The sequence below is a fragment of the Bombina bombina genome, chromosome 7 (genome assembly GCF_027579735.1).
Source record: "Bombina bombina isolate aBomBom1 chromosome 7, aBomBom1.pri, whole genome shotgun sequence".
NCBI classification, from domain to species: domain Eukaryota; kingdom Metazoa; phylum Chordata; class Amphibia; order Anura; family Bombinatoridae; genus Bombina; species Bombina bombina.
In genome coordinates this window covers 235,653,674-235,679,659 of record NC_069505.1, presented here as the reverse complement: position 1 = coordinate 235,679,659, position 25,986 = coordinate 235,653,674, and the positions used below count along the sequence as shown (strand labels likewise).

The 25,986-nt window shown below is 38.7% G+C and overlaps 1 protein-coding gene and 1 non-coding gene across 2 annotated transcripts in view; both read left to right on the top strand.

Annotated features, from left to right (window-relative positions):
• SAAL1 (serum amyloid A like 1) overlaps window positions 1-25,986 on the top strand; it is a 219,370-nt gene that overhangs the window by 26,174 nt on the left and 167,210 nt on the right. Inside the window, 2 exon segments of the mRNA XM_053720661.1 lie at window positions 6,629-6,736; window positions 23,449-23,532. Coding sequence (XP_053576636.1) covers window positions 6,629-6,736; window positions 23,449-23,532 — 192 coding nt within the window.
• On the top strand, window positions 2,297-2,411 carry LOC128637106 (U5 spliceosomal RNA). Its single transcript, XR_008398972.1, has one exon. It is a non-coding gene; the product is annotated as a U5 spliceosomal RNA (small nuclear RNA).

Sequence of the window (25,986 nt, the reverse complement as noted above, 5' to 3'; positions counted from 1 at the left end):
GACAATTGGGAAGCGGATTATCTCAGTCGCCAAATGTTACATCCGGGCGAATGGTCTTTTCACCCAGAGGTATTTCTTCAGATTGTTCAAATGTGGGGACTTCCAGAAATAGATCTGATGGCTTCTCATCTAAACAAGAAACTTCCCAGGTATCTGTCCAGATCCAGGGATCCTCAAGCGGAAGCAGTGGATGCATTGTCACTTCCTTGGAAGTATCATCCTGCCTATATCTTTCCGCCTCTAGTTCTTCTTCCAAGAGTAATCTCCAAGATTCTGAAGGAATGCTCGTTTGTTCTGCTGGTAGCTCCAGCATGGCCTCACAGGTTTTGGTATGCGGATCTTGTCCGGATGGCCTCTTGCCATCCGTGGACTCTTCCGTTAAGACCAGACCTTCTGTTGCAAGGTCCTTTTTTCCATCAGGATCTCAAATCCTTAAATTTAAAGGTATGGAGATTGAACGCTTGATACTTAGTCATAGAGGTTTCTCTGACTCTGTGATTAATACTATGTTACAGGCTCGTAAATCTGTATCTAGGAAGATATATTATAGAGTCTGGAAGACTTACATTTCTTGGTGTCTTTCTCATCACTTTTCCTGGCATTCTTTTAGAATTCCGAGAATTTTACAGTTTCTTCAGGATGGTTTGGTTAAAGGTTTGTCTGCAAGTTCCTTGAAAGGTCAAATCTCTGCTCTTTCTGTTCTTTTTCATAGAAAGATTGCTAATCTTCCTGATATTCATTGTTTTGTACAAGCTTTGGTTCGTATAAAACCTGTCATTAAGTCAATTTCTCCTCCTTGGAGTTTGAATTTGGTTCTGGGGGCTCTTCAAGCTCCTCCATTTGAACCTATGCATTCATTAGACATTAAGTTACTTTCTTGGAAAGTTTTGTTTCTTTTGGCCATCTCTTCTGCTAGAAGAGTTTCTGAATTATCTGCTCTTTCTTGCGAGTCTCCTTTTCTGATTTTTCATCAGGATAAGGCGGTGTTGCGAACTTCTTTTAAATTTTTACCTAAGGTTGTGAATTCTAACAACATTAGTAGAGAAATTGTGGTTCCTTCATTATGTCCTAATCCTAAGAATTCTAAGGAGAGATCATTGCATTCTTTGGATGTAGTTAGAGCTTTGAAATATTATGTTGAAGCTACTAAGAATTTCCGAAAGACTTCTAGTCTATTTGTTATCTTTTCCGGTTCTAGGAAAGGTCAGAAGGCCTCTGCCATTTCTTTGGCATCTTGGTTGAAATCTTTAATTCATCATGCTTATGTCGAGTCGGGTAAAACTCCGCCTCAAATGATTACAGCTCATTCTACTAGATCAGTCTCTACTTCGTGGGCTTTTAAGAATGAAGCTTCAGTTGATCAGATTTGCAAAGCAGCAACTTAGTCTTCTTTGCATACATTCACTAAATTCTACCGTTTTGATGTATTTGTTTGTTTTTGGTAGAAAAGTTCTTTAGGCAGCTGTTTCAGTTTGATTCTTCTGCTTTTGATTTAAGTTTTTTCCTTTCATTTATGAGATTAAACTTATATTTTGGGTTGTGGATTCATTTTTTTCAGCGGAAAATGACTGTTTTTATTTTTATGCCTCCCTCTCTAGTGACTCTTGCGTGGAGTTCCACATCTTGGGTATTGCTATCCCATACGTCACTAGCTCATGGACTCTTGCCTATTACATGAAAGAAAACATAATTTATGTAAGAACTTACCTGATAAATTCATTTCTTTTATATTGGCAAGAGTTCATGAGGCCCACCCCTTTTTTATGGTGGTTATGATTTTTTTGTATAAAGCACAATTATTTCCAAATTCCTTTGATGCTTTTTTACTCTTTTCATTATCACCCCACTACTTGGCTATTCGTTAAACTGAATTATGGGTGTGGTGAGTGGTGTATTTATAGGCATTTTGAGGTTTGGGAAACTTTGCCCCTCCTGGTAGGATTGTATATCCCATACGTCACTAGCTCATGGACTCTTGCCAATATGAAAGAAATGAATTTATCAGGTAAGTTCTTACATAAATTATGTTTTTCTGGAATTTGATATTAGCGATTTTGTGGTCGGTTGAGCACTTCCGCGCAAGTTGCATGTTAAGGTGTAAGTACATTGTTATGTCTATAGTACCTGCTGTCGATTCCAGTTGGGGTTTCAATTTTTCTGTGGCCTGGGTCAGTTCTGAATGCCCTATGTAGCAGGCGCTATTTTCTGGTCCTTTAGGCCTATTTCACCCACGTGGGGCCGGTATATCTGGCTGTCCTGGTTGGGTGGTGAGTTGCTCACTCAGGAGGAGTTCGTTATACTCTAGTTCTCTTCGGATCGAATAAAGCTTTCACCTTTACTAAAGATTTCTGTGGAGAGAAACATCCATGAGTTTTCACAAAATACTTACCCTTTGCGGGGCTTAGTCATGGTGAGGAAGCCTTTCGTTCTTAATGTCAGGCTGGTTCTTGTTTCTCCTTTTGGATGGGGCAATTGTGCTCAGTCCTCATTGTCCTGTTCCTAAATATTGGCGGGGTCCCTGAAGCGGATCCTGTTTAAGATTACTCTGTTGATTCTGGAGGTCCTTGGCCTCGGAGCTAGTATTTTCCAATCCCAATGGGACTGGATGTTTAGATAATTCTTTCAAAATCTGGGGTACCAGGTTGGGGCGATTTTTATCTCCTTTATGGTATTCTTATCGGATGTATTTTTTGAGACCTTAATGACGAACCCTTCCTTAACGGGGTCGAGACGTCTTGGGTTTCTTTTTTCCCCCTCTGGGGGCTGGTTGGGGGGTCATCTGTTTGGGAAGTTCGGGCATTTACGGCCTTTTTCTTCCTCCTACTGCTTCTCGTCTGCCCCCAGGTGTTGAGGCCCTGGAGAATGCGTTTTTTTTCCTGGAGTTGCCCTTACTAATATGCCTCGTTTTTATTTGTCGCTAGACAGGAATTGTGAGGCTCATCTTTAGTTCCTTGAGCTGTAGGCGTTTCTGGAAGGTGATCCTGAAGGGATTGTTTGGAGACTATTTTCTATTCTCAAGCTGGATTATCTAGTTTTGAGATCTTACTTTAGGGTGTTGTCCCTAGAGCCTTTAGGAGATATGTTCTCTGTCTCTGGGATGCTTAGCGATCGTCCAGTGTCCAATGACCTTTGGATGTGGCTGTTGTTGCGTCTCCTTGGGTACAGGTTCTCCGTATGAGGTATCCCTATGGTTCCTCAGGGGTTACTACCTTGTAGCTGGCTCCGGTTTTCCGGACATGTTCTTGTTTTGGATGGTTCAGTCCTTCCGGTTCTTAGAATTCCACTTGCCTTTTCAGGGGGTTTTGTTTTCTCTTATCAGGGACTTGGAAATAACCTGAGGGGTAGTTTATTTGCCTAGCAGGTGGGAGATTCCAGTCACAATCTGTTGCAGCTATTTGTACCTTGAAAGGGGGCTTGATGGCTGTTTGTTTTTCTACTGGGCTGGCTGTTGCAGACGGATGGTTCCTCTTCAATCGGTATTGCCTTTGCCGTCTGTCTGCTGGCGCACACTCTATGCTTGTGGGCAGGTGAGTGGTTATATTTGGCTTTCTCCTCCCCTTAGGGAGATTGAGGCATACTACAGTATCCACCTAGTGCCCTGGAGGTCTTCCTCTGTTCAGAGGGGTCCCTCCTGCCTTGCATGCAGGACGTAATGAAGGGTTGGATTCTGGTATTGTGCCATCACTGTTCGTTCAGTGTAGTCTTTCTTTTGCCTGGGAGTGTCCCTTCTTGAAGGGTAGGGATCTGTGTCTGGGTCCTGGATCCCAAACTCGTCCTATGTTCTGTCATAGCTTAGTTGGTTAGCATGCTAGTCTTGTTAGCATATGGTGAAGTTTGCTGTACCTATTGGTACCGTTCAATTTAGTTCCCTCCTTTTTCCTTACTAATGATTTGGCGGTCTGGGGAATTGTTTATTTCCCTGTTTTCGGACATTGCCAGTCACTTTGGTGCTGAGTTCGTTGCCTCGGACAGCGGGTCAGAGGTCTATCGGTTTGGTTGAGCCTGGACTGTGTATCTTAGATCTTGTGATCCCTCCTTAACTGGTAGGCTTTGCTGTGTTTCCTTCCTCAGCAGGGGGCGTTCTCTGCTGGTTTTGGATGCTCTCCTACTTCCTTGTTTTTCCTGGGAGGGAGTGGATTTCTGCACTCAATTTTTCCTCTGTGGGAGTCCTGGTGCAGTTCCTAGCTTGGTTGGCTAGTTTTAACGGCTGGAGTCTGCTAGACTTCTGTTGCCGAGGGAAGCCTGTGGCTTCATCTGGAGCATGATAAGATTTATGGTGCTATATTTTAGGCGGTTCCCGGGGGGGGGAGGTTTATCCCTCAGTCGTTCTTTCATAGTGCGGATTGCACACTGTGTGAGGGATGGGGTCTTCCTTGTCTCTCTAGATCTCCAGGGTTGGGACGTTACATGGTACCTTGGACTTCCATTCAGATTGGGTAGAGGTTTTTTTCCCCCCTTCTCTTTGTTCGGTTGTTGGCTAGGCGTTTTGGTCCTGATGCAACTTTTGTTTGCGCTTGGAGTTCAGCTAGGGTTCCTTTGGTCTTTAGATCTCTGAGTTTTTCTTCTTCTCCTTCTCTTCAGGGTTTATGTGGAGGTCTCCTTCCCTCGTGTCGGGGGTAAGTTGAAGTATGGGCTTGGAACCTGTGTGACTTGTCTCCTCGGAAGCTTTGTGCTCGGTGGAATCTACTGGTTTGGAGCGGTCTCTCTCTAGGGCCTTGCTGGTTTTAACTGATGGGCAGTTATCTGGTCTTTTCAGTTTTTCCTTCTGTTTCTGGTGAAGTAGTTGTTTTTTGTCAGGTGTTTGGGTAATTTCAGGCTGTGGTGCCCTCCGAATGGGCGGCCTTGTCTACCCACCCTTTTTTTGCATTTAGTTTCCTCTATAGCTTGGGTATTGTTTACCCAAAAGTAATGAATGCAGCTGTGGACTCTCCCCGTTTTAAGAAGAAAAATTTAAATTATGCTTACCTGATCATTTTCTTTTCTTTTCACAGGGTGAGTCCACAGCTCCCCCTCCATGTTCTTACGAGGCGGCTGTTTTATTTTTGTATTCTTCTGGCAGTTTTTTCACCCTGATATTTCTCCTACTGTTCCTTGTTCCCTTGGCAGAATAACTGGGGGATGAGGTAAGTGGGGAAGGTATTTAAGAGTTTGGCTGGGGTGTCTTTGCCTCCTCCTGGTGGCCAGGTTCTGAATTCCCAAAAGTAATGAATGCAGCTGTGGACTCTCCCCGTCAAAAGAAAAGAAAATTATTAGGTAAACATAATTTTAAGTTTTCCTTGTTCCCTCTGCAGAATGACTGGGGGGGATGGGGAAGTGGGAGGGATATTTAAGCCTTTGGCTGGGGTGTCTTTGCCTTCTCCTGGTGGCCAGGTGTTGTATTTCCCAACATTAAGGAATTAAGTTGTGGACTCTCTCTGCCAGGAAAGAAAGGAATTTATCTGGTAAGCATAAATTTTGTTTTCCTTTTTTTATTGTACAGAAGAGAAAATAAAGCGAAAATAAAGTGCAAAAAGGACACTTTTTTTTCTCCAACTTAATGCAGCAACTTAAAGGGACACTGAACCAATATTTTTTCTTTTGGGATTTAGATAGAGCATGAAATTTTAAGCAACTTTCTAATTTACTCCTATTATCAATCTTTCTTCTTTCTCTTGCTATCTTTATTTTAAAAGCAGGAATGTAAATCTTAGCAGCCAGCCCATTTTAGGTTCAGCACCATGGATAGCGCTTGCTTATTGGAGGCTCATATTTACCCACCAATAAGCAAGCATAACCCAGGTTCTCAACCTAAACTGGGCCGGCTCCTATGCATCACATTCCTGCTTTTTAAATAAAGATAGCAAGAGAACGAAGAAAAATTGATTATAGGAGTAAATTAGAAAGTTGCTTAAAATTGCTGCTCTATCTGAATCATGAAAGAAAAAATTGTGTTTAGTGTCCCTTTAATGCATTCAGTACCATCATATCGATGACGACAAATCCGGCTTCCTCCAATCGTTGTGTGTCCCCTTTGGCATTCAGCTTGTGGGGCAACTCAACGATTGGAGGAAGCTGGATTCGTCATTGATATGCTAATGAAGCAGCAGATTTTTTTTCTTTTTCTTTCATGATTCAGATAGAGCAGCAATTTTAAGCAACTTTCTAATTTACTCCCTTTTATCAAATTTTCTTTGTTCTCTTGGTATCTTTATTTGAAAAGCAGGAATATAGAAATGTAGCCACCAGTCAGCAAGCGCTACCCAGGGTGCTGAAGAAAAAAATGGACCGGCTCCTAAGCTTACATTCCGGCTTTTTCAAATAAAGTTACATAGAGAACAAAGAAAAATTGATAATAGGAGTAAATTAGAAAGTTGCTTAAAATTGCATGTTGTTATTATTTATTTATAAAGCGCCAATAGATGTCCATGGGTACAAAGATAAAAGTACAACAAAATTAAGCAAACTATTGCAGGTGGAATTGAGATATGCTCTATCTGAATCATGAAAGAAAATATTTGGGTTTCATATCCCTTTAATACCTTTTAGATTTTCAGCACTCCCAATCATAGAGGGATTCCCGCACATTTTCCAGTTTGTAAAGAAGTTTGTTCATCTAATCCAGAGTTACCATTTTCTTTGCTAATTTTAGACTGTAACAGAACAGAACCCTAAAGCTGGTACAGAGGAGCAGATGGTGGAGCTGGATGAAGACCTGGAGAATGAGATTTGCAAAGTATGGGACATGTCTATGAACCAGGTATGGATCCTTTTGTGTTTTTGTGATCTGATTCTAGCGTGACTGCTGGTTTAGGTAAAGTGTGAATTTGTTTGGTGATGTCAGAAAATGAAAAAGTGAGAGAAGAAAGGACAAGATCGACAGAGCGACCATCACAGTTATCGCTGCCATAACTGCTTCAGAGGCCTGGCGTTTTAGGTTCGCTGCTACTTAACGACACTTTAGGTGGCCGACTGCAACCATTCCAATTGAATCAGGATGATTGACAGCCCCATCTTGCACGCGATAGGCCATGTTTAAGCAGGGGGCAGCATTGAACAATCATCAGTTTGTACAATGTTAATTGCAGGCATCGTACTGATGCACGCTCACTGCGAGGCTGGACGGACGAGGTTCAAGACGGCGAACCTTGTCCACCAGCCGAATGTTAACTGTGAGAGGCAAAGGAACAAGTTATGAAAGAGGCCGATATGTTGTCAGTAGTAACAAATGTACTAATGTTCTTGTATATAAAGCAAAGACAAGTATCCCTCTCCTAAAATAGTGTGCTATGAAGCAAATAAAGGCAATGGATGGGTAACCGGGTCTTACAGTCAAGTAAAGGTACTACCGCTGTATAATGAACTCAAAGTTGTTTACTTACTGATCTGGCTCAGCTCAAGTCTTGGAGCTCGTCCGGTATCCAAAGTAAGTGGTTGTGTCGTCTTTAGCTCTGTCCCAATAGCCCGTCCAAGTGAAAGGTGATAGGTGGCTGGCCAAAGCTAACAAATAGCAAACTCGGCTTGTAGCTGCTCCAGGTACCCTGTCTGAGAACGACGCGTCCCCGCGCTCCTCCCAGTTGCTGCGGGTCGATCTACGGAGTCCTCCTGAAGCACGTGGTAGGACCAGCCAATCACGGGACACCTAGGACAAAGCAACAATGCAGCAATCCAATGGAGCACATGTGGTAGATTGAAATCAAATGAACATCGACCCGGTTCCGGGGGTAGGATATGGATGAATCCAGGGGTGGAAGGGAAACTCCTGGCAATCCCTGTATATAATGTAGCAAAGAGGAAAAAGTCCTGGAAGCATCCGTGATGATAAAACCAGCTTTATTCAAAATTCATTAAACTTAAAACGAAGTGTACAGAAAACACAGAAATACTGGCCGGTCTTACGTGTTTCGGCTGTGCCGTATTCATGGACCTAACAGCTGTTGGCCAAATCAGCTTAAAAACACTGTGAAGCGATTTCATTGGATAATACTAAAACGGAAGGAAAATTTTTTTTTTACTCATATGTCAATGGGCAACACTTTACTATCAAAGGATGTATTAATTGTTCAACCACATGTGTGATATACCTTATTGAGTGCACTGAACATCAATTGCAGTACGAGGGTATGACCACTAGATGCGTTAGATCGCGCATACAAGAGCACTTGGGGTATATCACCAACGAACAACGCTGCTCTGCACTGACCATAAATTTTTTAGATTGTCACCAGAAATGTCTGGATAGCTTCAAGTGAAGGGCAGATACCCCTGGGTTTTAACTCAGAGTACACTATCATTAATCATTGGAAATAGTTTAAACTCTAAAATATCAAATCAATTTATATCTTGTAATTATGGTTATCATATATTTTATATTCCTAGCATTAGAGAAATATATTCTTATATAAGGCATCTTTTTCCCATTGACATTTACACACCATCTTAGATTTTTTTAAATAATTTTTTAGATGTTTTCTTAACTTTCCTATGATTGTCTCATCCTGATATATATATATATATATATATATATATATATATATATATATATATATATATATATATATATATAGCTTGCTTTCTTTCTTTCATGTAATTGGCAAGAGTCTATGAGCTAGTGACGTATGGGATATACATTCCTACCAGGAGGGGCAAAGTTTCCCAAACCTCAAAATGCCTATAAATACACCCCTCACCACACCCACAATTCAGTTTTACAAACTTTGTCTCCCATGGTGGTGGTGAAGTAAGTTTGTGCTAGATTTCTACGTTGATATGCGCTTCGCAGCAGGCTGAAGCCCGGTTTTCCTCTGAGTGCAGTGAATGTCAGAGGGATGTGAAGGGAGTATTGCCTATTGAATACCATGGTCTTCCTCTAGGGGATCTATTTCATAGGTTCTCTGTTATCGGTTGTAGAGATTTCTTCTTCTACCTCCCTTTTCAGATCGACGATATACTCTTATATACCATTACCTCTACTGATTCTCGTTTCAGTACTGGTTTGGCTATCTACTTTATGTAGATGAGTGTCTTTGGGTAAGTAAGTCTTATTTTTATTTATGACACTCAGCTATGGTTTGGCACTTTATATGTAAAGTTCTAAATATATGTTTTATACTATATTTGCCATGATTCAGTTCAATCAGTTTATTTTCCTTCTTTCAGACTGTCGGTTTCATTTTTTGGGAAAATGCATATGAATTAATATTTTTCTTACCTAAAATTTTCATTGAATTTTTTCCTCTAAATTGCGGGCTGTTAGGCTTGCGGGTGCAAAAAAATCTGACTTATCTATCTCTGATGAGGATCTTTCTGGATCAGAAGATTCTGCCTCAGATATTGACACTGATAAACCTTCATATTTGTTTAAGATGGAGTTTATTCGTTCTTTACTGAAAGAAGTGTTGATTGCATTAGATACGGAGGAGTCTAGTCCTCTTGATATTAAAACTAGTAAGCGTTTAAATTCGGTTTTTAAACCTCATGTAGTTATTCCAGAAGTTTTTCCAGTTCCTGATGCTATTTCAGATGTAATTTCTAGGGAATGGAATAGTCTGGGTACTTCATTTACTCCTTCTCCAAGGTTTAAGAAATTGTACCCTTTGCCGTCTGATAGATTAGAGTTTTGGGAGAACATCCCCAAAGTTGATGGGGCTATTTCTACTCTTGCTAAACGTACTACTATTCCTACGGCAGATAGTACTTCTTTTAAGGATCCTTTAGATAGGAAGCTTGAATCATTTCTAAGGAAGGCTTATTTTTGTTCATGTAATCTTCTTAGGCCTGCTATTTCTTTGGCTGATGTTGCTGCAGCTTCCACTTTCTGGTTGGAGGCTTTAGCACAAGTGTCGGACCATGATGCTTATAGCATTGTTAAACTTCTTCAACACGCTAATAACTTTGTTTGTGATGCCATTTTTGATATCATTAGGATTGATGTGAGGTATATGTCTTTAGCTATTTTAGCTAGAAGAGCTTTATGGCTTAAATCTTGGAATGCAGATATGACTTCTAAGTCAACGTTGCTTTCTCTTTCTTTCCAAGGTAATAAAGTTATTTGGTTCTCAGTTGGATTCTATAATTTCAACTGTCACTGGGGGGGAAAGGAGCTTTTTTGCCTCAGGATAAAAAATCTAAGGGTAAATATAGGGCTGCTAATCGTTTTCGTTCCTTTCGTCAGAATAAGGAACAGAAGCCTGACCCTTCCCCTAAAGGAACGGTCTCCGTTTGGAAACCTTCTCCAGTCTGGAATAAATCCAAGCCTTTTAGGAAATCAAAACCAGCTCCCAAGTCCACATGAAGGTGCGGCCCTCATTCCAGCACAGCTGGTAGGGGGCAGGTTACGATTTTTCAAAGATGTTTGGATCAGTTCGATTCAAAATCATTGGATTCAGAACATTGTTTCTCAAGGGTACAGAATAGGTTTCAAGATAAGACCGCCTGTGAGAAGATTCTTTCTCTCACACATTCCAGTAAACCCAGTAAAGGCTCAGGCTTTTCTGAAATGTGTTTTTCAGACCTGGAGTCAGCTGGGGTAATTGTGCCAGTTCCAGATCTGGAACAGGGTCTGGGGTTTTATTCAAATCTGTTCATTGTACCGAAGAAAGAGAATTCTTTCAGACCAGTTCTCGATCTAAAAATATTGAATCGTTATGTAAGGATACCAACATTCAAAATGGTGACTATATGGACTATTCTGCCTTTTGTTCAGCAAGGGCATTATATGTCCACAATAGACTTACAGGATGCATATCTTCATATTCCTATTCATCCGGATCACTATCGGTTCCTGAGATTCTCTTTTCTAGACAAGCATTACCAATTTGTTGCTCTTCCTTTTGGCCTAGCAACAGCTCCAAGGATCTTTTCAAAGGTTCTCGGTGCCCTTCTCTCTGTAATCAGAGAGCAGGGTATTACGGTATTTCCTTATTTGGACGATATCTTGGTACTTGCTCAGTCTTTACATTCTGCAGAATCTCATACGAATCAACTTGTGTTGTTTCTTCAAAGACATGGTTGGAGGATCAATTTACCAAAGAGTTCCTTGATTCCTCGGACAAGGGTAACCTTTTTGGGTTTCCAAATAGATTCAGTATCCATGACTTTGTCTCTAACAGACAAGAGACATCTGAAATTGGTTTCAGCTTGTCGAAACCTTCAGTCTCAATCATTCCCTTCGGTAGCTTTGTGCATGGAAATTTTAGGTCTCATGACTGCAGCAACGGACGCGACCTCTCCAGCTTTGTATGCTGAACCAATGGTGCAGGGATTATACAAAGATATCACAATTAATATCCTTAAATCCCATTGTTCGTTTTTCTCTGACTTGGTGGTTGGATCACCATCGTTTAGTTCAAGGGGCCTCTTTTGTTCGTCCAACCTGGACTGTAATCACAACAGATGCAAGTCTTTCAGGTTGGGGAGCTATATGGGGATCTCTGACAGCGCAGGGGGTTTGGGAATCTCAGGAGGCGAGATTACCAATCAACATTTTGGAACTCCGTGCGATTTTCAGAGCTCTTCAGTTCTGGCCTCTTCTGAAGAGAGAATCGTTTGTTTTCAGACAGACAATGTCACAACCGTGGCATATGTCAATCATCAAGGTGGGACTCAGTTCTCAGGCTATGAAAGAAGTATCTTGGATACTTGTATGGGCGGAATCCAACTCTTGTCTAATCTCTGCGGTTCACATCCCAGGTATAGACAATTGGGAAGCGGATTATTTCAGTCGCCAGACGTTACATCCGGGCGAATGGTCTCTTCACCCAGAGGTATTTCTTCAGATAGTTCAAATCTGGGGACTTCCAGTAATAGATCTGATGGCTTCTCATCTAAACAAGAAACTTCCCAGGTATCTGTCCAGATCCAGGGATCCTCAGGATGCGTTGTCACTTCCTTGGAATTATCAACTTGCTTATATCTTTCTGCCTCTAGTTCTTCCAAAAGTGATTTCCAAAATCCTAATGGAGCGTTCGTTTGTACTGCTGGTGGCTCCAGCATGGCCACACAGGTTTTGGTATGCGGATCTCGTTCGGATGGCCAGTTGCCAACCTTGGACACTTCCGTTAAGGCCAGACCTTCTATCTCAAGGCCCATTTTTCCATCAGGATCTCAAATCATTAAATTTGAAGGTATGGAGATTGAACACTTAATACTTAGTCATAGAGGTTTCTCTGACTCAGTGATTAATACTATGTTACAGGCTCGTAAATCTGTGTCAAGAAAGATTTATTACAGAGTTTGGAAGACTTACATTTCTTGGTGTTCTTCTCATAGATTCTCTTGGCATTCTTTTAGAATTCCTAGAATTTTACAGTTTCTTCAGGATGGTTTGGATAAAGGTTTGTCTGCAAGTTCCTTGAAAGGACAAATCTCTGCTCTTTCTGTTCTGTTTCACAGAAAAATTGCTAATCTTCCTGATATTCATTGTTTTCTACAGGCTTTGGTTCGTATCAAGCCTGTCATTAAGTCAATCTCTCCTCCTTGGAGTCTTAATTTGGTTTTGAGGGCTTTACAGGCTCCTCCGTTTGAGCCTATGCATTCTCTGGACATTAAATTACTTTCTTGGAAAGTCTTGTTCCTTTTGGCCATCTCTTCTGCTAGAAGAGTTTCTGAGTTATCTGCTCTTTCTTGTGAGTCTCCTTTTCTGATTTTTCATCAGGATAAGGCAGTTTTGCGGACATCATTTAAATTTTTACCTAAAGTTGTGAATTCTAACAACATTAGTAGAGAAATTGTTGTCCCTTCGTTGTGTCCTAATCCTAAGAATTCTCTGGAGAGATCTTTACATTCTTTGGATGTAGCAAGAGCTTTGAAATATTATGTTGAAGCTACTAAAGATTTCAGAAAGACTTCTAGTCTATTTGTTATCTTTTCTGGTTCTAGGAAAGGTCAGAAGGCTTCTGCCATTTCTTTGGCGTCTTGGTTAAAGCTTTTGATTCATCATGCTTATGTGGAGTCGGGTAAATCCCCTCCTCAGAGGATTATGGCTCATTATACTAGGTCAGTTTCTACTTCCTGGGCTTTTAAGAATGAAGCTTCTGTTGATTAGATTTGCAAAGCAGCAACTTGGTCTTCTTTGCATACTTCTACTAAATTCTACCATTTTGATGTTTTTTCTTCTTCAGAAGCAGTTTTTGGTAGAAAAGTACTTCAGGCAGCTATTTCAGTTTGATTCTTCTACTTATAATTTCAGTTTTTTTCATTATAAAGATTAAAACTTTTTGATTTGGGTTGTGGATTGTTTTTTCAGCGGAATTGGCTGTCTTTATTTTATCCCTCCCTCTCTAGTGACTCTTTCGTGGAAGTTCCACATCTTGGGTATCTGCTATCCCATACGTCACTAGCTCATGGACTCTTGCCAATTACATGAAAGAAAACATAATTTATGTAAGAATTTACCTGATAAATTAATTTCTTTCATATTGGCAAGAGTCCATGAGGCCCACACCTTTTTTCTGGTGGTTATGATTTTTTTGTATAAAGCACAATTATTCCAATTCCTTGTTTGATGCTTTCGCTCCTTTCTTATCACCCCACTTCTTGGCTATTCGTTAAACTGAATTGTGGGTGTGGTGAGGGGTGTATTTATAGGCATTTTGAGGTTTGGGAAACTTTGCCCCTCCTGGTAGGAATGTATATCCCATACGTCACTAGCTCATGGACTCTTGCCAATATGAAAGAAATTAATTTATCAGGTAAGTTTTTACATAAATTATGTTTTTTCTATTACTAACCACTGACCCTTGCCCTTAAATACTAGCTAGCTCCGCCCCCTCATACCCTAACCCCCTTCCCCCTCCTTTTTTTTCTACCATAAGGCTTACTTAGTAAGCAAAGGAAAATTCATCCTATAGAAACACCTCATTTTTTTTTACAGGTTTAATAGTCCAATTTATGCATCAGCATCTTTTTGCTTTGATGAAATTGGGAATATGGTAGAAATAAAGTGAATCTAAAAGTGTGCTATTAGCAGTCGAGTACAGTACTTATCTGCAATTGCCCTTAAGATCCTTCCTTATTAGGAATCTGCTACTTCCCTTCCCTTGTGTTTTCTCCTCCTTTCCTCTTTATTAATTTTTTTTTCTTTCATGTAATTGGCAAGAGTCCATGAGCTAGTGACGTATGGGATATACAATCCTACCAGGAGTGGCAAAGTTTCCCAAACCTCAAAATGCCTATAAATACACCCCTCACCACACCCACAATTCAGTTTTATGACTTTTGCCTCCTATGGAGGTGGTGAAGTAAGTTTGTGCTTGATTTTTTTGTTTTCTTTTATGATAAGTGCTTCTAAGCATTCTGAAGCCCAATTCCTCTGAGTACAGTGTTTGTCAGAGGGATGTGAAGAGAGTATCGGCTATTGATTTTATGGTTTCCCTCACGGGAAATCTTTTCAAGTGTTCTCTGTTATTGGTCATAGGGATTCATCTCTTATATACCATTACTTCTGCTGATAGTTTTCAGTACTGGTTTGGCTATCTACTATATGTGGATGGGTGTCTTTCGGTAAATATGTATCATTGTTTATGACACTCTCAGCTATGGTTTGGCGCTTAATGTATTAATATAAAGTTTTAAATATATGTATTTTACTTATATTTGCCATGAGTCAGGTCTGTGTATTTCCCTTTGCAGTCTAAATAGTTTCAGTATAGAAATCATGTTTGGGAAGTTTATTTAAACTTTTTTCTTACATGGGGTTCAGTCTTTTTCAATTTGACTTTAATTTTTTCACGGACAAATCTAGGCTCGCGAGGGCGCGAAATGCTGTTTTTATTGCGCCTTAGATGGTGAAAATTTCGTCATTTCCTGTGTCTTAGTTGACGTTAGTTGTTTTGTGGTGAAATCGCGTTTGTTATGACGTGAGTTGTCATTTCCTGGTATTAGTTTTGTGCCAAAATTGTTTAACTTCTTTTTGTGTAATGTGTCATTCTTGGCGCCAAATTTTAGTTATTTTACCCCTTTCCCTCTATTGCTCGCTGTTTTCTTTAACTTTGAAAGCTATTATTATGCCTGCTTTTGTTTTTCTCTACTGAAACTGTTACATTGTGGAAATTGAATGTTTTGCCTAATGTTATTTTTCTTTTTCGGTTACATTTTACGAGATGTCTCATTCTGATTTTGACTCAGATGTTACTGTAGAAACTATGATGCCCTGGAACACAATTCTACAAAGCTTAGTGTGTTCTTTTAATTTTTTAAGCTGTTGTTATTTCTTCAGCTCAATTATGTGGCATTTATTTATCTTGTTTTATGCTAGCAATGTTTCTACATGTACAATAACATTTACTGTTTTGTACATATTCAGTTCATGTACTTGATTTCATCTGCAAACATCACATATTGTTGCTTATATCATAAAAGTTTATGACTGCTATTATGCCTTTAAGTAAACTTACAAGGTCTTTTCAAAATTGTTAAGATTGAATAAATTTTGTTCTGACCGAAAGCAATTTTAAGTTTATTCTACTGATGAAGGTTTCTTTGGCTCAAAGGATCCTGTATCAGACAGTTTGTTAAAATTCTCCTTATTTTTCATTTAAACATTTTTTGTTCTTTGTTAAGGAAATTTTTCTATTTATAGCTTTTAGGAGTCTAGTCCCCCTATTGACTATGTTAAAATCCAGATTTGAAAAGGATTATTAACATTTTTGCTTTTGAGTTTTTTTCCTATTCAATATACTATCTGTATCATATTCTAGAGAATGGTTATTCTGATTCCTTCTTTGGACTGTACTACTATTTCTAAGGAAATCGGTACTTGTTTTCAGGATTCTTTAGAATTTGAATATGACCTTAGTATAGCATATTCACGTACGGGTTATATTTTTAGCTCAGCTTTTTCTGTGGCTGACATTACTGTTCTCTCAACCTTTGTTGAACAGTTGGCATAAGCAGTTTCAGATTCTCAAGTATTTAACTCTGTTTATTTACTTTAGATGTATTCATTTAATTATGTTTACTATATCTATTATTATGATTTCAAATATATTTTATGATCTCTCTCTTGTTAGGATAATTTGTTTGATTTCTATTATCTCCACTATTTTTGGAGGTTCAGAGTTTTTTCTGCCCTACTTTTAGTCCGGTGATGTAGATCGGTTGGTGAATGTCCTGACTACAAACGCTTGTTCTAGATCTAAGGGTAATAGATTCATTTCCCGGCAGGGTTAATACAGCTTTTTGGCCTTTGAGGTCAATTTATTGTGTACCATTTATTTGGGTAATAATAACTACTGTTTTATCAGCTGCTAATTTGGTTAACTCAGAGTGTAAGCACTGAAGAAGCATTTTTTTGTATCCTTCTGGGAGAAAAACGCTATATAATTACTAGTTATTACTTAGACTGCATGAAGGTGCGGTTCTCAAACCAGTCCTTCTGGTGGGGGGCAGATTGAATTGTTTTTGGATGAACTCAGTCCAAATTCTATATTATTCTTAGGGTTTGAATAGGTTTTTAAAATGAGACCTTCTATGGGAAGAATCTTTCATTTTTAGTACACTGATTTTTTTTTCAGGAGTGATTATGCCAGTTCTTTTTGCAGGAACAGGATTTAGGTTTCTATTCAATTCTATTATTTGTCCCTAAGAAGAAAGGTTTATTCAGTCCATTCTTGGATCTGAAGACTTTTTATATTGTTTTGTTAGAGTCTCAACTTTTAAGTTGGCTATTATGCCTTTTTGTTAAGGTCATTTTATCTCTACTCCATTTTTCAGGATGTTTATCCTCATATTTTATTTCATTCAGACCACTTGTGGATTCTGAAATTTTCTTTTTAAGCTTTTACCAATATGTCGCTTTTCCATTTGGTTTAGTGACAGCTTTATGAATCTTTTCAAAGGTTCTTGGTGCCCTTCTTCTGTCTTCAGGTATTGTGGTACTTCCCTATTTAGATGATATCTTGGTATTAGCTTAAACTTTTCTTTTATTAAAGCTGGACAGATAGCTCAGCATGCTAATGCACTGTGGCTGAGCTCTGTAGCAACCTGAGGGTTGCAGGTTCGATTTCCGGCGAGGTCCATTCAGCCTTTCATCCTTTCAAGCTCGATTTAATGCGCAGCGTCTTTAGTCTCTTAGGGGTGATTAGACGCGCTTTACAAGTATCCAATACATACATATGAAAGAGCATTATTCAAATATATGGACTTTTCTTTTTGTGGAATCCCTCATGAATCAACTAAGTTTTGTTTCTTCAAGACATGGTTAGAGGATTTAATTTGCATAAGAGTTTTGTCATTCCTCAGTCAAGGGTCACTTCTTTTTGGGTTTCTAGATGGATTCTGTGTTCATGTCTTTGTCTTTATCGGACAAAAGTAAATTGTAAGTGGCGTTAGCCTGTCTAACTTACAGTCTAGAACATTTCTTTCAGTGTCTATGTGCATAGAAGTTTTAGGTCTCATAACTGCAGCATCGGGCGTGGTTCCCTTTGCTCATTTTTCATCTGAGATCTCTTTTTGCCTTGCATAGTGAATCAATGATACAGGGATTGTTTTTAGATATCACAGTTGATATTTTTAAATCCTAACATGCTTCTCTCTCTGTTTTGGTGATTAGTATATCATCATTTTATTCAGGGGGCCTCCTTTTGTTCATCCTTCCTGGACTGTATTCTTAATGGATGCAAGTTTTACAGGTTGGGGAGCTGTCTGAGGGTCTTTTGACAGCACAAGGGGTTTGGGAACTTCAAGAAGTGAGGTTTCCAATCGATATTTTAGAACTCTGTGCTATTTTTTCAGAGCTCTTTCAGGCTTGGCCTCTTTTAGGAGAGAACTTTTTAATTTTTTGCTTTCAGACAGACAATATCACAACTGTGGGATATGCCAATAAACAATAGGGACTCATTCCTTAGCAATTAAGAAGTATCTTGAATAAGTTCTTAGATGTAATTAATTTCCTGTCTATTTTTTACGAATTTAGACATTTGGAGGGTGGATTACTCAGCCGTCTGTCTTTACATCCGGGAGAGTGGTGTCTCTATACAGATGTGTTTTCTCAATTTCCCAGGTTACCTTTTCAGGTCCAGGGATCCACAGGTGGAGATGGTGGATGCTTTAGCAGTGTCTTGGGTTTGCAACCTGACTACATCCTTCCGCCTCTGTTATTTATTTTTTTTTCTTCCAAAGGAGATTTCCAATATCATATTGGAACAGTGTCATGTGTTTCTGATAGCATCAGCATGGCCTAACAGGTTTGGTATGTGGATCTTGTTCAGATGTCCAAGTTGCCATCCTTGGCCGCTTTCTCTTTGGCCAGCCCTCTTGTTCTAGGGGCTATTTTTTCATCGGGATCTCAAATTACTAATTTGGGGTTATGGAAATTGGTTAGTGTTTAGTCATAGAGGTTTCTCTGACTTAGTTTTTATCGCTATATTTCAGGCTTATAAGTCTGTTTCAAGGAACATGTATTATCAGGTTTGGAAAACCTATATTTTATAGTGTTCTTCTCATAAATTCTCTTGGCATTCTTTTAGAATTCCTAGGATTTTACAGTTTTTCAGGATGGTTTGGATAAGTTTGTCTGCAAATTTTTTGAAGGGACAAATCTCTGTTCTTTCTGTTTCATTTTATAGAAAGCTTGTTTAAACTTCCTGATATTCACTGTTTTGTTCAGGCTTTGGTTGGTTTCAAGCCTGTTCATTTATTAATTTCTCCTTTTTGGAGTCTTATTTGGTTTCAAGATTATCTACTTTCTTGAAAAGTGTTGTTTCTTTTGATTATCTCTTCTGCTACAAGAGTTTCTGATTTTTCAGCTCTCTTGTGTGTCTCCTTATCTGAATTTTTTCATCTAGATAAGAAGTTTTGTGGACTTCTTTTTTTCCTAAGGTTGGGAATTTGAACAACATTAGTAGAGAAATTGTTGTTCCTCCTTTGTGTCCTAATCCTAAAGAATTCTTTGAGAGTTCTTTACATCCTTTGGACGTGGTAAGAGCTTTATAATTCTATATCAAGGTTACTAGGGTTTCAGAAGACTTCTAGTCTATCTGCTGTTTTTTCTGGCATCCTGATAAAAGCTTTTGTTTTTTCAAGGCTTATTTCAAGGCAGGGCAGGCTCCGCCTCAGAGTTTACAGCTCATTCTACTAAGTTCAGTCGCCATTTCTGAGGCGTTTTCAGAATGAAGCTTAGGTTGATCAAATTTGCAAATCAGTAATTTGGTCTTCTTTGCATACTTTTATTGTTTTTACCATTTTGATGTATTTGCTTCTTCTGAAGCAGTCTTTGGTAGAAAAAGTTCTTTAGGCAGCCGTTTCAGTTTGATTCTACTGCTTTTGATTTAAGTGTTTTCAAAGAAAACTTATTTATTGTGTGGATTTAATTTCTCAGTGGAAATAGCTGTTGTTATTTTATCCCTCCCTTTCTAGTGACTCTTCTGTGGACTTCCACATCTTGGGTATTTCTATCCCATACGTCACTAGCTCATGGACTCTTGCCAATTACATGAAAGAAAACATAATTTATGTAAGAACTTAAATAAATGAATTTCATATTGGCAAGAGTCCATGAGGCCCACCCTTTTTATGGTGGTTATGTTTTTTGTATAAAAGCACAATTATTTTTCCTCTTCCTCTTTTTGTATGCTTCTCTACTCCTTTTTTTATTACCCCACTACTTGGCTATTCGTTAAACTGAATTGTGGGTGTGGTGAGGGGTGTATTTATAGGCATTTTGAGGTTTGGGAAACTTTGCCCCTCCTGGTAGGATTGTATATCCCATATGTCACTAGCTAATGGACTCTTGCCAATATGAAACAAATGAATTTATCAGGTAAGTTCTTACATAAATTTTTTTTTTTTTCTCTCATCTTGCAGCTGAAATGGTGTATACCCCACACATCACTTTAACTACATTGAATGCTAGAGTCCTCAATTCCCAGATGAAGCTAAGTTTACTGTTAATTTATCTTAGATTCTTACGAACGGACATTGCGTTTCTTCAAGAAACACATTGGATGTCGGGTGATCCAATGAGGCTCAAATCTACACAATTTCCTCACATATATATATATCCTCTTATATTGGAAAAAGTAGAGGGGTGGCTATTTTAATCCGCAATAAGATTCTATTTCAGTGTCTGCATTTGGAGCAGGACGCGGAGGGGGAGGTACCTTATACTAGTCTGTAAGTTAAATAACCACATATTTACTTGTTAACGTCTATGCGCCTAATCAAGGTCAGTTAAACTTCTTTAGGAAGATGCTGGGACTGATTGATAAACTCAAACAGGGCACATTAGTTTTAAGCGGGGATTTTAATTTAATATGGGATCCCAACATGGATAAGAAACTTTCAAAACCAGGGAATATAGATAAGATTACCAACACGTCTGCCCCCAAATTTAGGGACCTCATGTACCAATACCAACTCTTTGATGTATGGAGGTCTTTGTATCCAACAGACAGAGACTTCTCGTACCTCTCTCCAACAAAAAAATTGTACTCACGATTAGATTACTTTTTTATGGACTCTTGGACTCTAAATAGAGTCCGTGAAGCGAAAATGTCCTCTTGCTCCTGGTCAAACCACGATGCAGTATCTATAACACTCCCTGGGAATACTACACTTTCATCTAGGCCAACATGGAAACTCCACCAAAGTCTTTGGGCTAACCCAATCTTCAAGAGACAGCTATTGATTATCTCTAAAATAACACATCTGGAGGGTTCTTTGAAGGGTAAAATGTTGGATCTTTCGGTTTTCTTTTATAAGAAAACTGCTAAAATGCCTGAATTTTCAGGCCTTTGTTTAGGCTCTGATCTGAATTAAACCAGTTATTCGTGCAGTTTCTCCTCCTCAAAATCTTAATCTGGTTTTGAGCCGATGCATGGTTTAGACCTTCAGCTTTTTTCTTGTAAGGTTCCTTTTCTTCTAGCTATTTATTCATCTAGCAGGGTCTCTGAACTTTCACCTTTGTCATGCAAACCTCCTTTTCTGACTTTCATCAGGATAAAGCATTTCTTTGCACTAGCTATTCTTTTCTTGCTAGGGTAGTATCTACAGATACTATCAATTAGGAAATTGTGGTCCTTTCTTTTTGTCCAGCTAGTTAAAATTCTAAGGATCGTCTTCTTCACAACTCGGATGTTGTTAGAGCTCACAAATATTATGTGGAAGCAACAAAAGATTTCAAATTTTCTTCTCTTTTTGTTCATTGTTCTGGACCTCACAAAAATCAGCAAGCTACGACTGGTACTTTAGCAGCTTGGTTTAAAACTTTAATTTGAAGCTTTTTTTCTCTTGGATAAAACTCCCCTGAGCACATTACTGTTCATTCCACTAGAAATTTTGCTGCTACTTAAGCTTTTCGTTATGAGGATTCTATTGATCAGATGTCTAAGGCAGCCACTTGTTCTTCTTTACACACTTTTTTTTTTAAGATTTATCATTTTGATGTGTGTGATTCTTCTGAGGCTTTTTTTTTACATAGAGATGTGCAGGTGATATTTTCAGGTCAGCTTTTTACAGCTATACAGCATAACTTTCAAGTGCTTCAATATTTGGGTGTCATGTCCCTTTAAACAACTTTACAATTTACTTCTGTCATCATATTTGTCTCTTTAAAATGACCTTCTCTTTCCAAACCATTAAAGTTTAATTTGAATATGGATATTGCTTTCTGCAAGGTGATGAGTATGTGTAGATGTAAGGAGGCACCAGAAGACTTCTGAGAACTTCTGCTTATTCTAAACAAGCACAAAACTTTATACCGATTTCACTAGTGAATAAATACATACATCTTGTTCTGCAAAGTGATGAGTATGTGTAGAGGTAAGGAGGCACCAGAAGACATCTGAGAACTTCTGCTTATTCTAAACAAGCACAAAACTATATACTGATTTCACTAGTGAATAAATACATACATCTTGTTCTGCAAAGTGATGAGTATGTGTAGAGGTAGGGAGGCACCAGAGGACATCTGAGAACTTCTGCTTATTCTAAACAAGCACAAAACTATATACTGATTTCACTAGTGAATACATACATCTTGTTCTGCAAAGTGATAAGTATATGTAGAGGTAGGGAGGCACCAGAGGACATCTGAGAACTTCTGCTTATTCTAAACAAGCACAAAACTATATACCGATTTCACTAGTGAATAAATACATACATCTCATTCTGCAAGGTGATGAGTATGTGTAGAGCTAAGGAGGCACCAGAAGACATCTGAGAACTTCTGCGTATTCTAAACAAGCACAAAACTATATACAGTTTTCACTAGTGAATAAATACATACATCTTGTTCTGCAATGTGATGAGTATGTGTAGAGGTAAGGAGGCACCAGAAGACTTCTGAGAACTTCTGCTTATTCTAAACAAGCACAAAACTATATACCAATTTCACTAGTGAATAAATACATACATCTCATTCTGCAAGGTGATGAGTATGTGTAGAGGTAGGGAGGCACCAGAAGACTTCTGAGAACTTCAGCTTATTCTAAACAGGCACAAAACTATATACAGATTTCACTAGTGAATAAATACATACATCTTGTTCTGCAAGTGATGAGTATGTGTAGAGGTAAGGAGGCACCAGAAGACTTCTGAGAACTTCTGCTTATTCTAAACAAGCACAAAACTATTTACTGATTTCACTAGTGAATATATAAATACATCTCATTCTGCAAGGTGATGAGTATGTGTAGAGGTAAGGAGGCACCAGAAGACTTCTGAGAACTTCAGCTTATTCTAAACAGGCACAAAACTATATACAGATTTCACTAGTGAATAAATACATACATCTTGTTCTGCAAGTGATGAGTATGTGTAGAGGTAAGGAGGCACCAGAAGACTTCTGAGAACTTCTGCTTATTCTAAACAAGCACAAAACTATATACCGATTTCACTAGTGAATAAATACATTCATCTCGTTCTGCAAGTGATGAGTATGTGTAGAGGTAAGGAGGCACCAGAAGACTTCTGAGAACTTCTGCTTATTCTAAACAAGCACAAAAATATATATACTGATTTCACTAGTGAATAAATACATACATCTTGTTCTGCAAGGACCTTCCTCCTTTTTTTTTTTTTAATAAAAAATATTGAAGTAACAAATTAAAAAGAGTACAGAGCCGCGTCTATTTTTTTTTTTATAAGGCTGTGTATTGCAGTGCTAATTTGTTGTTGTGCCCAGCCAATCGGTAAAACTAATCCTGGCACTTTTGAAATCGTATAATTTAAGTGCCCTATATTTCCTAACATCCAGAAATGTAACGGTTAAATTATGGTCGATAAGAACCTTTTTAGGATCTTACTATTACAAGCAGAAATGTAATATATTAGTTTTGGGAATAAATAGAGTGTTGTGCATTGTGTATAGCATAAGACTTGTTCATCTTCCCCAAATTTCTGGCCATTCATATAATAGTTTCAACCCAGTAAGATTTATTTTAATTTGTTTAATTAGTAATAATGTCTTACTGAAGAAAACCTTTTCTAAATACTGTGTCTAAACTATTTTTTCATTGCTTTATATTCTTTTAGGAGGTGGCTTTGTTTCTTCAGGAGTTCAATGCACCTGAAATATTTCTGGGAGTTATTGCCAAATCAAAGTGTAATCGACTAACTGTAAGTAACCGTAACGCTAATAAGTATCCAATTCTTTCAATATTTTTTATTGCATGACAAAAATACACATACATATTATAACAAATCGCTGACTGAGAGACATGGCAACACCAGACCTTTAGGTGGACACCTCTCAAGGCAAAAACTTATGTCTAGGATTACGTTTCTTATTAAGATTGAGGTTTGCCTGGGGATTTTGACTAGACTCTTCTTTTTGCTGTGACACCTGCACTGCTGCTGTGATTTCAGAGGAAACCACTCCTAATGATACTTATGTTTCTCTCTGTATGATATTTTCATCTCATATATATATCTCAAGAGGCAGGTTGTCCTGGTATACCTGCTTCCTCTTTTGCTAAGTTTAAATTCCGATTATCCTAGTATGTGAAGGTATAATCTAGATTATATTAAAGACACAGAGACGAGTATTTTTATGCATTACTCTTTCTTTACTACTCAATGCAGCCTTTTAAAGAACAAGATATATAAGATAAATAACATACACATAATAAGAACATAACATAGACTTATTATAGTGAGAAAAAACAGCCAATCAGCACAGAGCATAGACTATAAACAGAGCACCCAATTAACATACTTCCTCTTTCTAATTGATGCTCAAAAGGAATAAAATATTAAACATCATGAGAAAACCAAAAAGTCCGAAACAACAGAGGGTAATAAATGCCAACTTCTTGTAGAACTGATGGACGAAATTCCATGGGATGTTGAATTTGATAGAAGGTAACGTAGATGTCCAGGGTTCAGTGGATGAAGGTTGAGACTTCTGAATTGAAGGGAAGAATCCAGAAGATGAGAAAGGATTGGAATCACATGGATACTGTTAAAAAATATAAGAATTAGTAACACATAATGACGGTTATTAGGGTGGGAAAAAACACCATTATCTATGTGAGGAGGGAAAATACTCGTCTCTGTGTCTTTAATAAAATCTAGATTATACCTTCACATACTAGGATAATCGGAATTTTATTACAAGACCAGAGACTCCTATTTTTATGCAAGTTTAAAGTAGTTAGGAGAATAAATTAAGCGAGGCATGTTGAATGGGTCTGAAATAAAATTGTTTGAAAATGGAATCTGAAGACCAGTCTGCAGCATTTAAAATCTGTTGAAGAGGAGCCGCTTTCAAAAAGGCTTTCGAAGCAGCGGAACCTCTGACAGAATGAGCTGTGAAAGAAATGTTGATACCGGCCTCTTTCATGACCCATTTAACCCACCTAGCGATAGAGGTAGAAGTGATAGGAGCATGGGGGGGGAACAAAAGAAATAAGCAGTTGATTATGGATAGGTTTCCTAAATATCAGAGTTCTAGATTCATATGACTTTAAGCATTCGACCACACACAAAGAGGGTTCAGAAGACAGATAAGGATAAAAGATGGAAGTAGATAAAGTTTTTGTTCTGCGAGAAAGAAAAAGGTGACTCCTTCAGGGGAGAAACGTTTAGAGTTCCAATCTAAGGCTTTTACATCAGATACCCTTCTGAAAGAAATAAGGCATAGAAGGGTAGCGAGTTTAGCGGAAAGTTGTTTTAGAGTCAACAAGTTATTATCTGGCCAGGATTTGAAAAGAGAGAAAACTAGGTCTACATCCCAGAAAAATTCGTGTTTGGGAACAGGAGGACGTTTTAATCTAATGGCTTTAAGAACTCTACAAACTAAAGGATGTTTACCGACAGGTGAATTATTGATTAGATTATGTCTGGCAGAGATAGCAGATCTATGGACATTAATTGTTCTGTAAGCAAGGCCTGAATCAAAGAGGTGTGACAGATAATTAATGATTTCGGTTAAATCCGAAGAAATGGGATCCAAATCCCTTCGCAAGCACCAGCTAGACCATTTTGACCATGCGGCAAAATAACATCTGCGGGTACCTGGAGCCCAAGAGTCTTGAATGAGGGATCTAGCTCTCTCTGAAAGGCCTCGGAGAGACCAGGGTCCCCTGAAATTGTCCAGGCTATCAGAAAAAGAGAGCCTTGGAGAATTAGACTGTGAAATTCGCCCTCCGGATTGACTAATAGGTGAGGAACTGGAGGAAGAAGAATTGGAAAATTGATGGACATCTCCAAGAGGGAGGGATACCAAGATTGGGTTGGCCAAAGGGGAGTCACTATAGTTAGGCATAGGAGATCCCTGCGGACTGTTGAAATTGTCCTCGGGATCATTGAGAATGGAGGGAAAGCATAAGCTTTCTTGGGGGGCCATGGTTGCAGGAAAGCATCTATGGCCGCAGCTTCCGGATCTGGACGCCAGCTGAAGTATGGGTAAATCTGGAAATTGGTCCTGGATGCAAAAAGATCCAGGCAAAAGGGACCTCTGAGAGATTGAAGGAACAAAAACATTTTCCTGTCTAATTTCCAATCGCTCGAATCTGTCAGATGACGAGATCCCCAATCTGCAGCTGTATTTGATTGACCTGGAATATATTC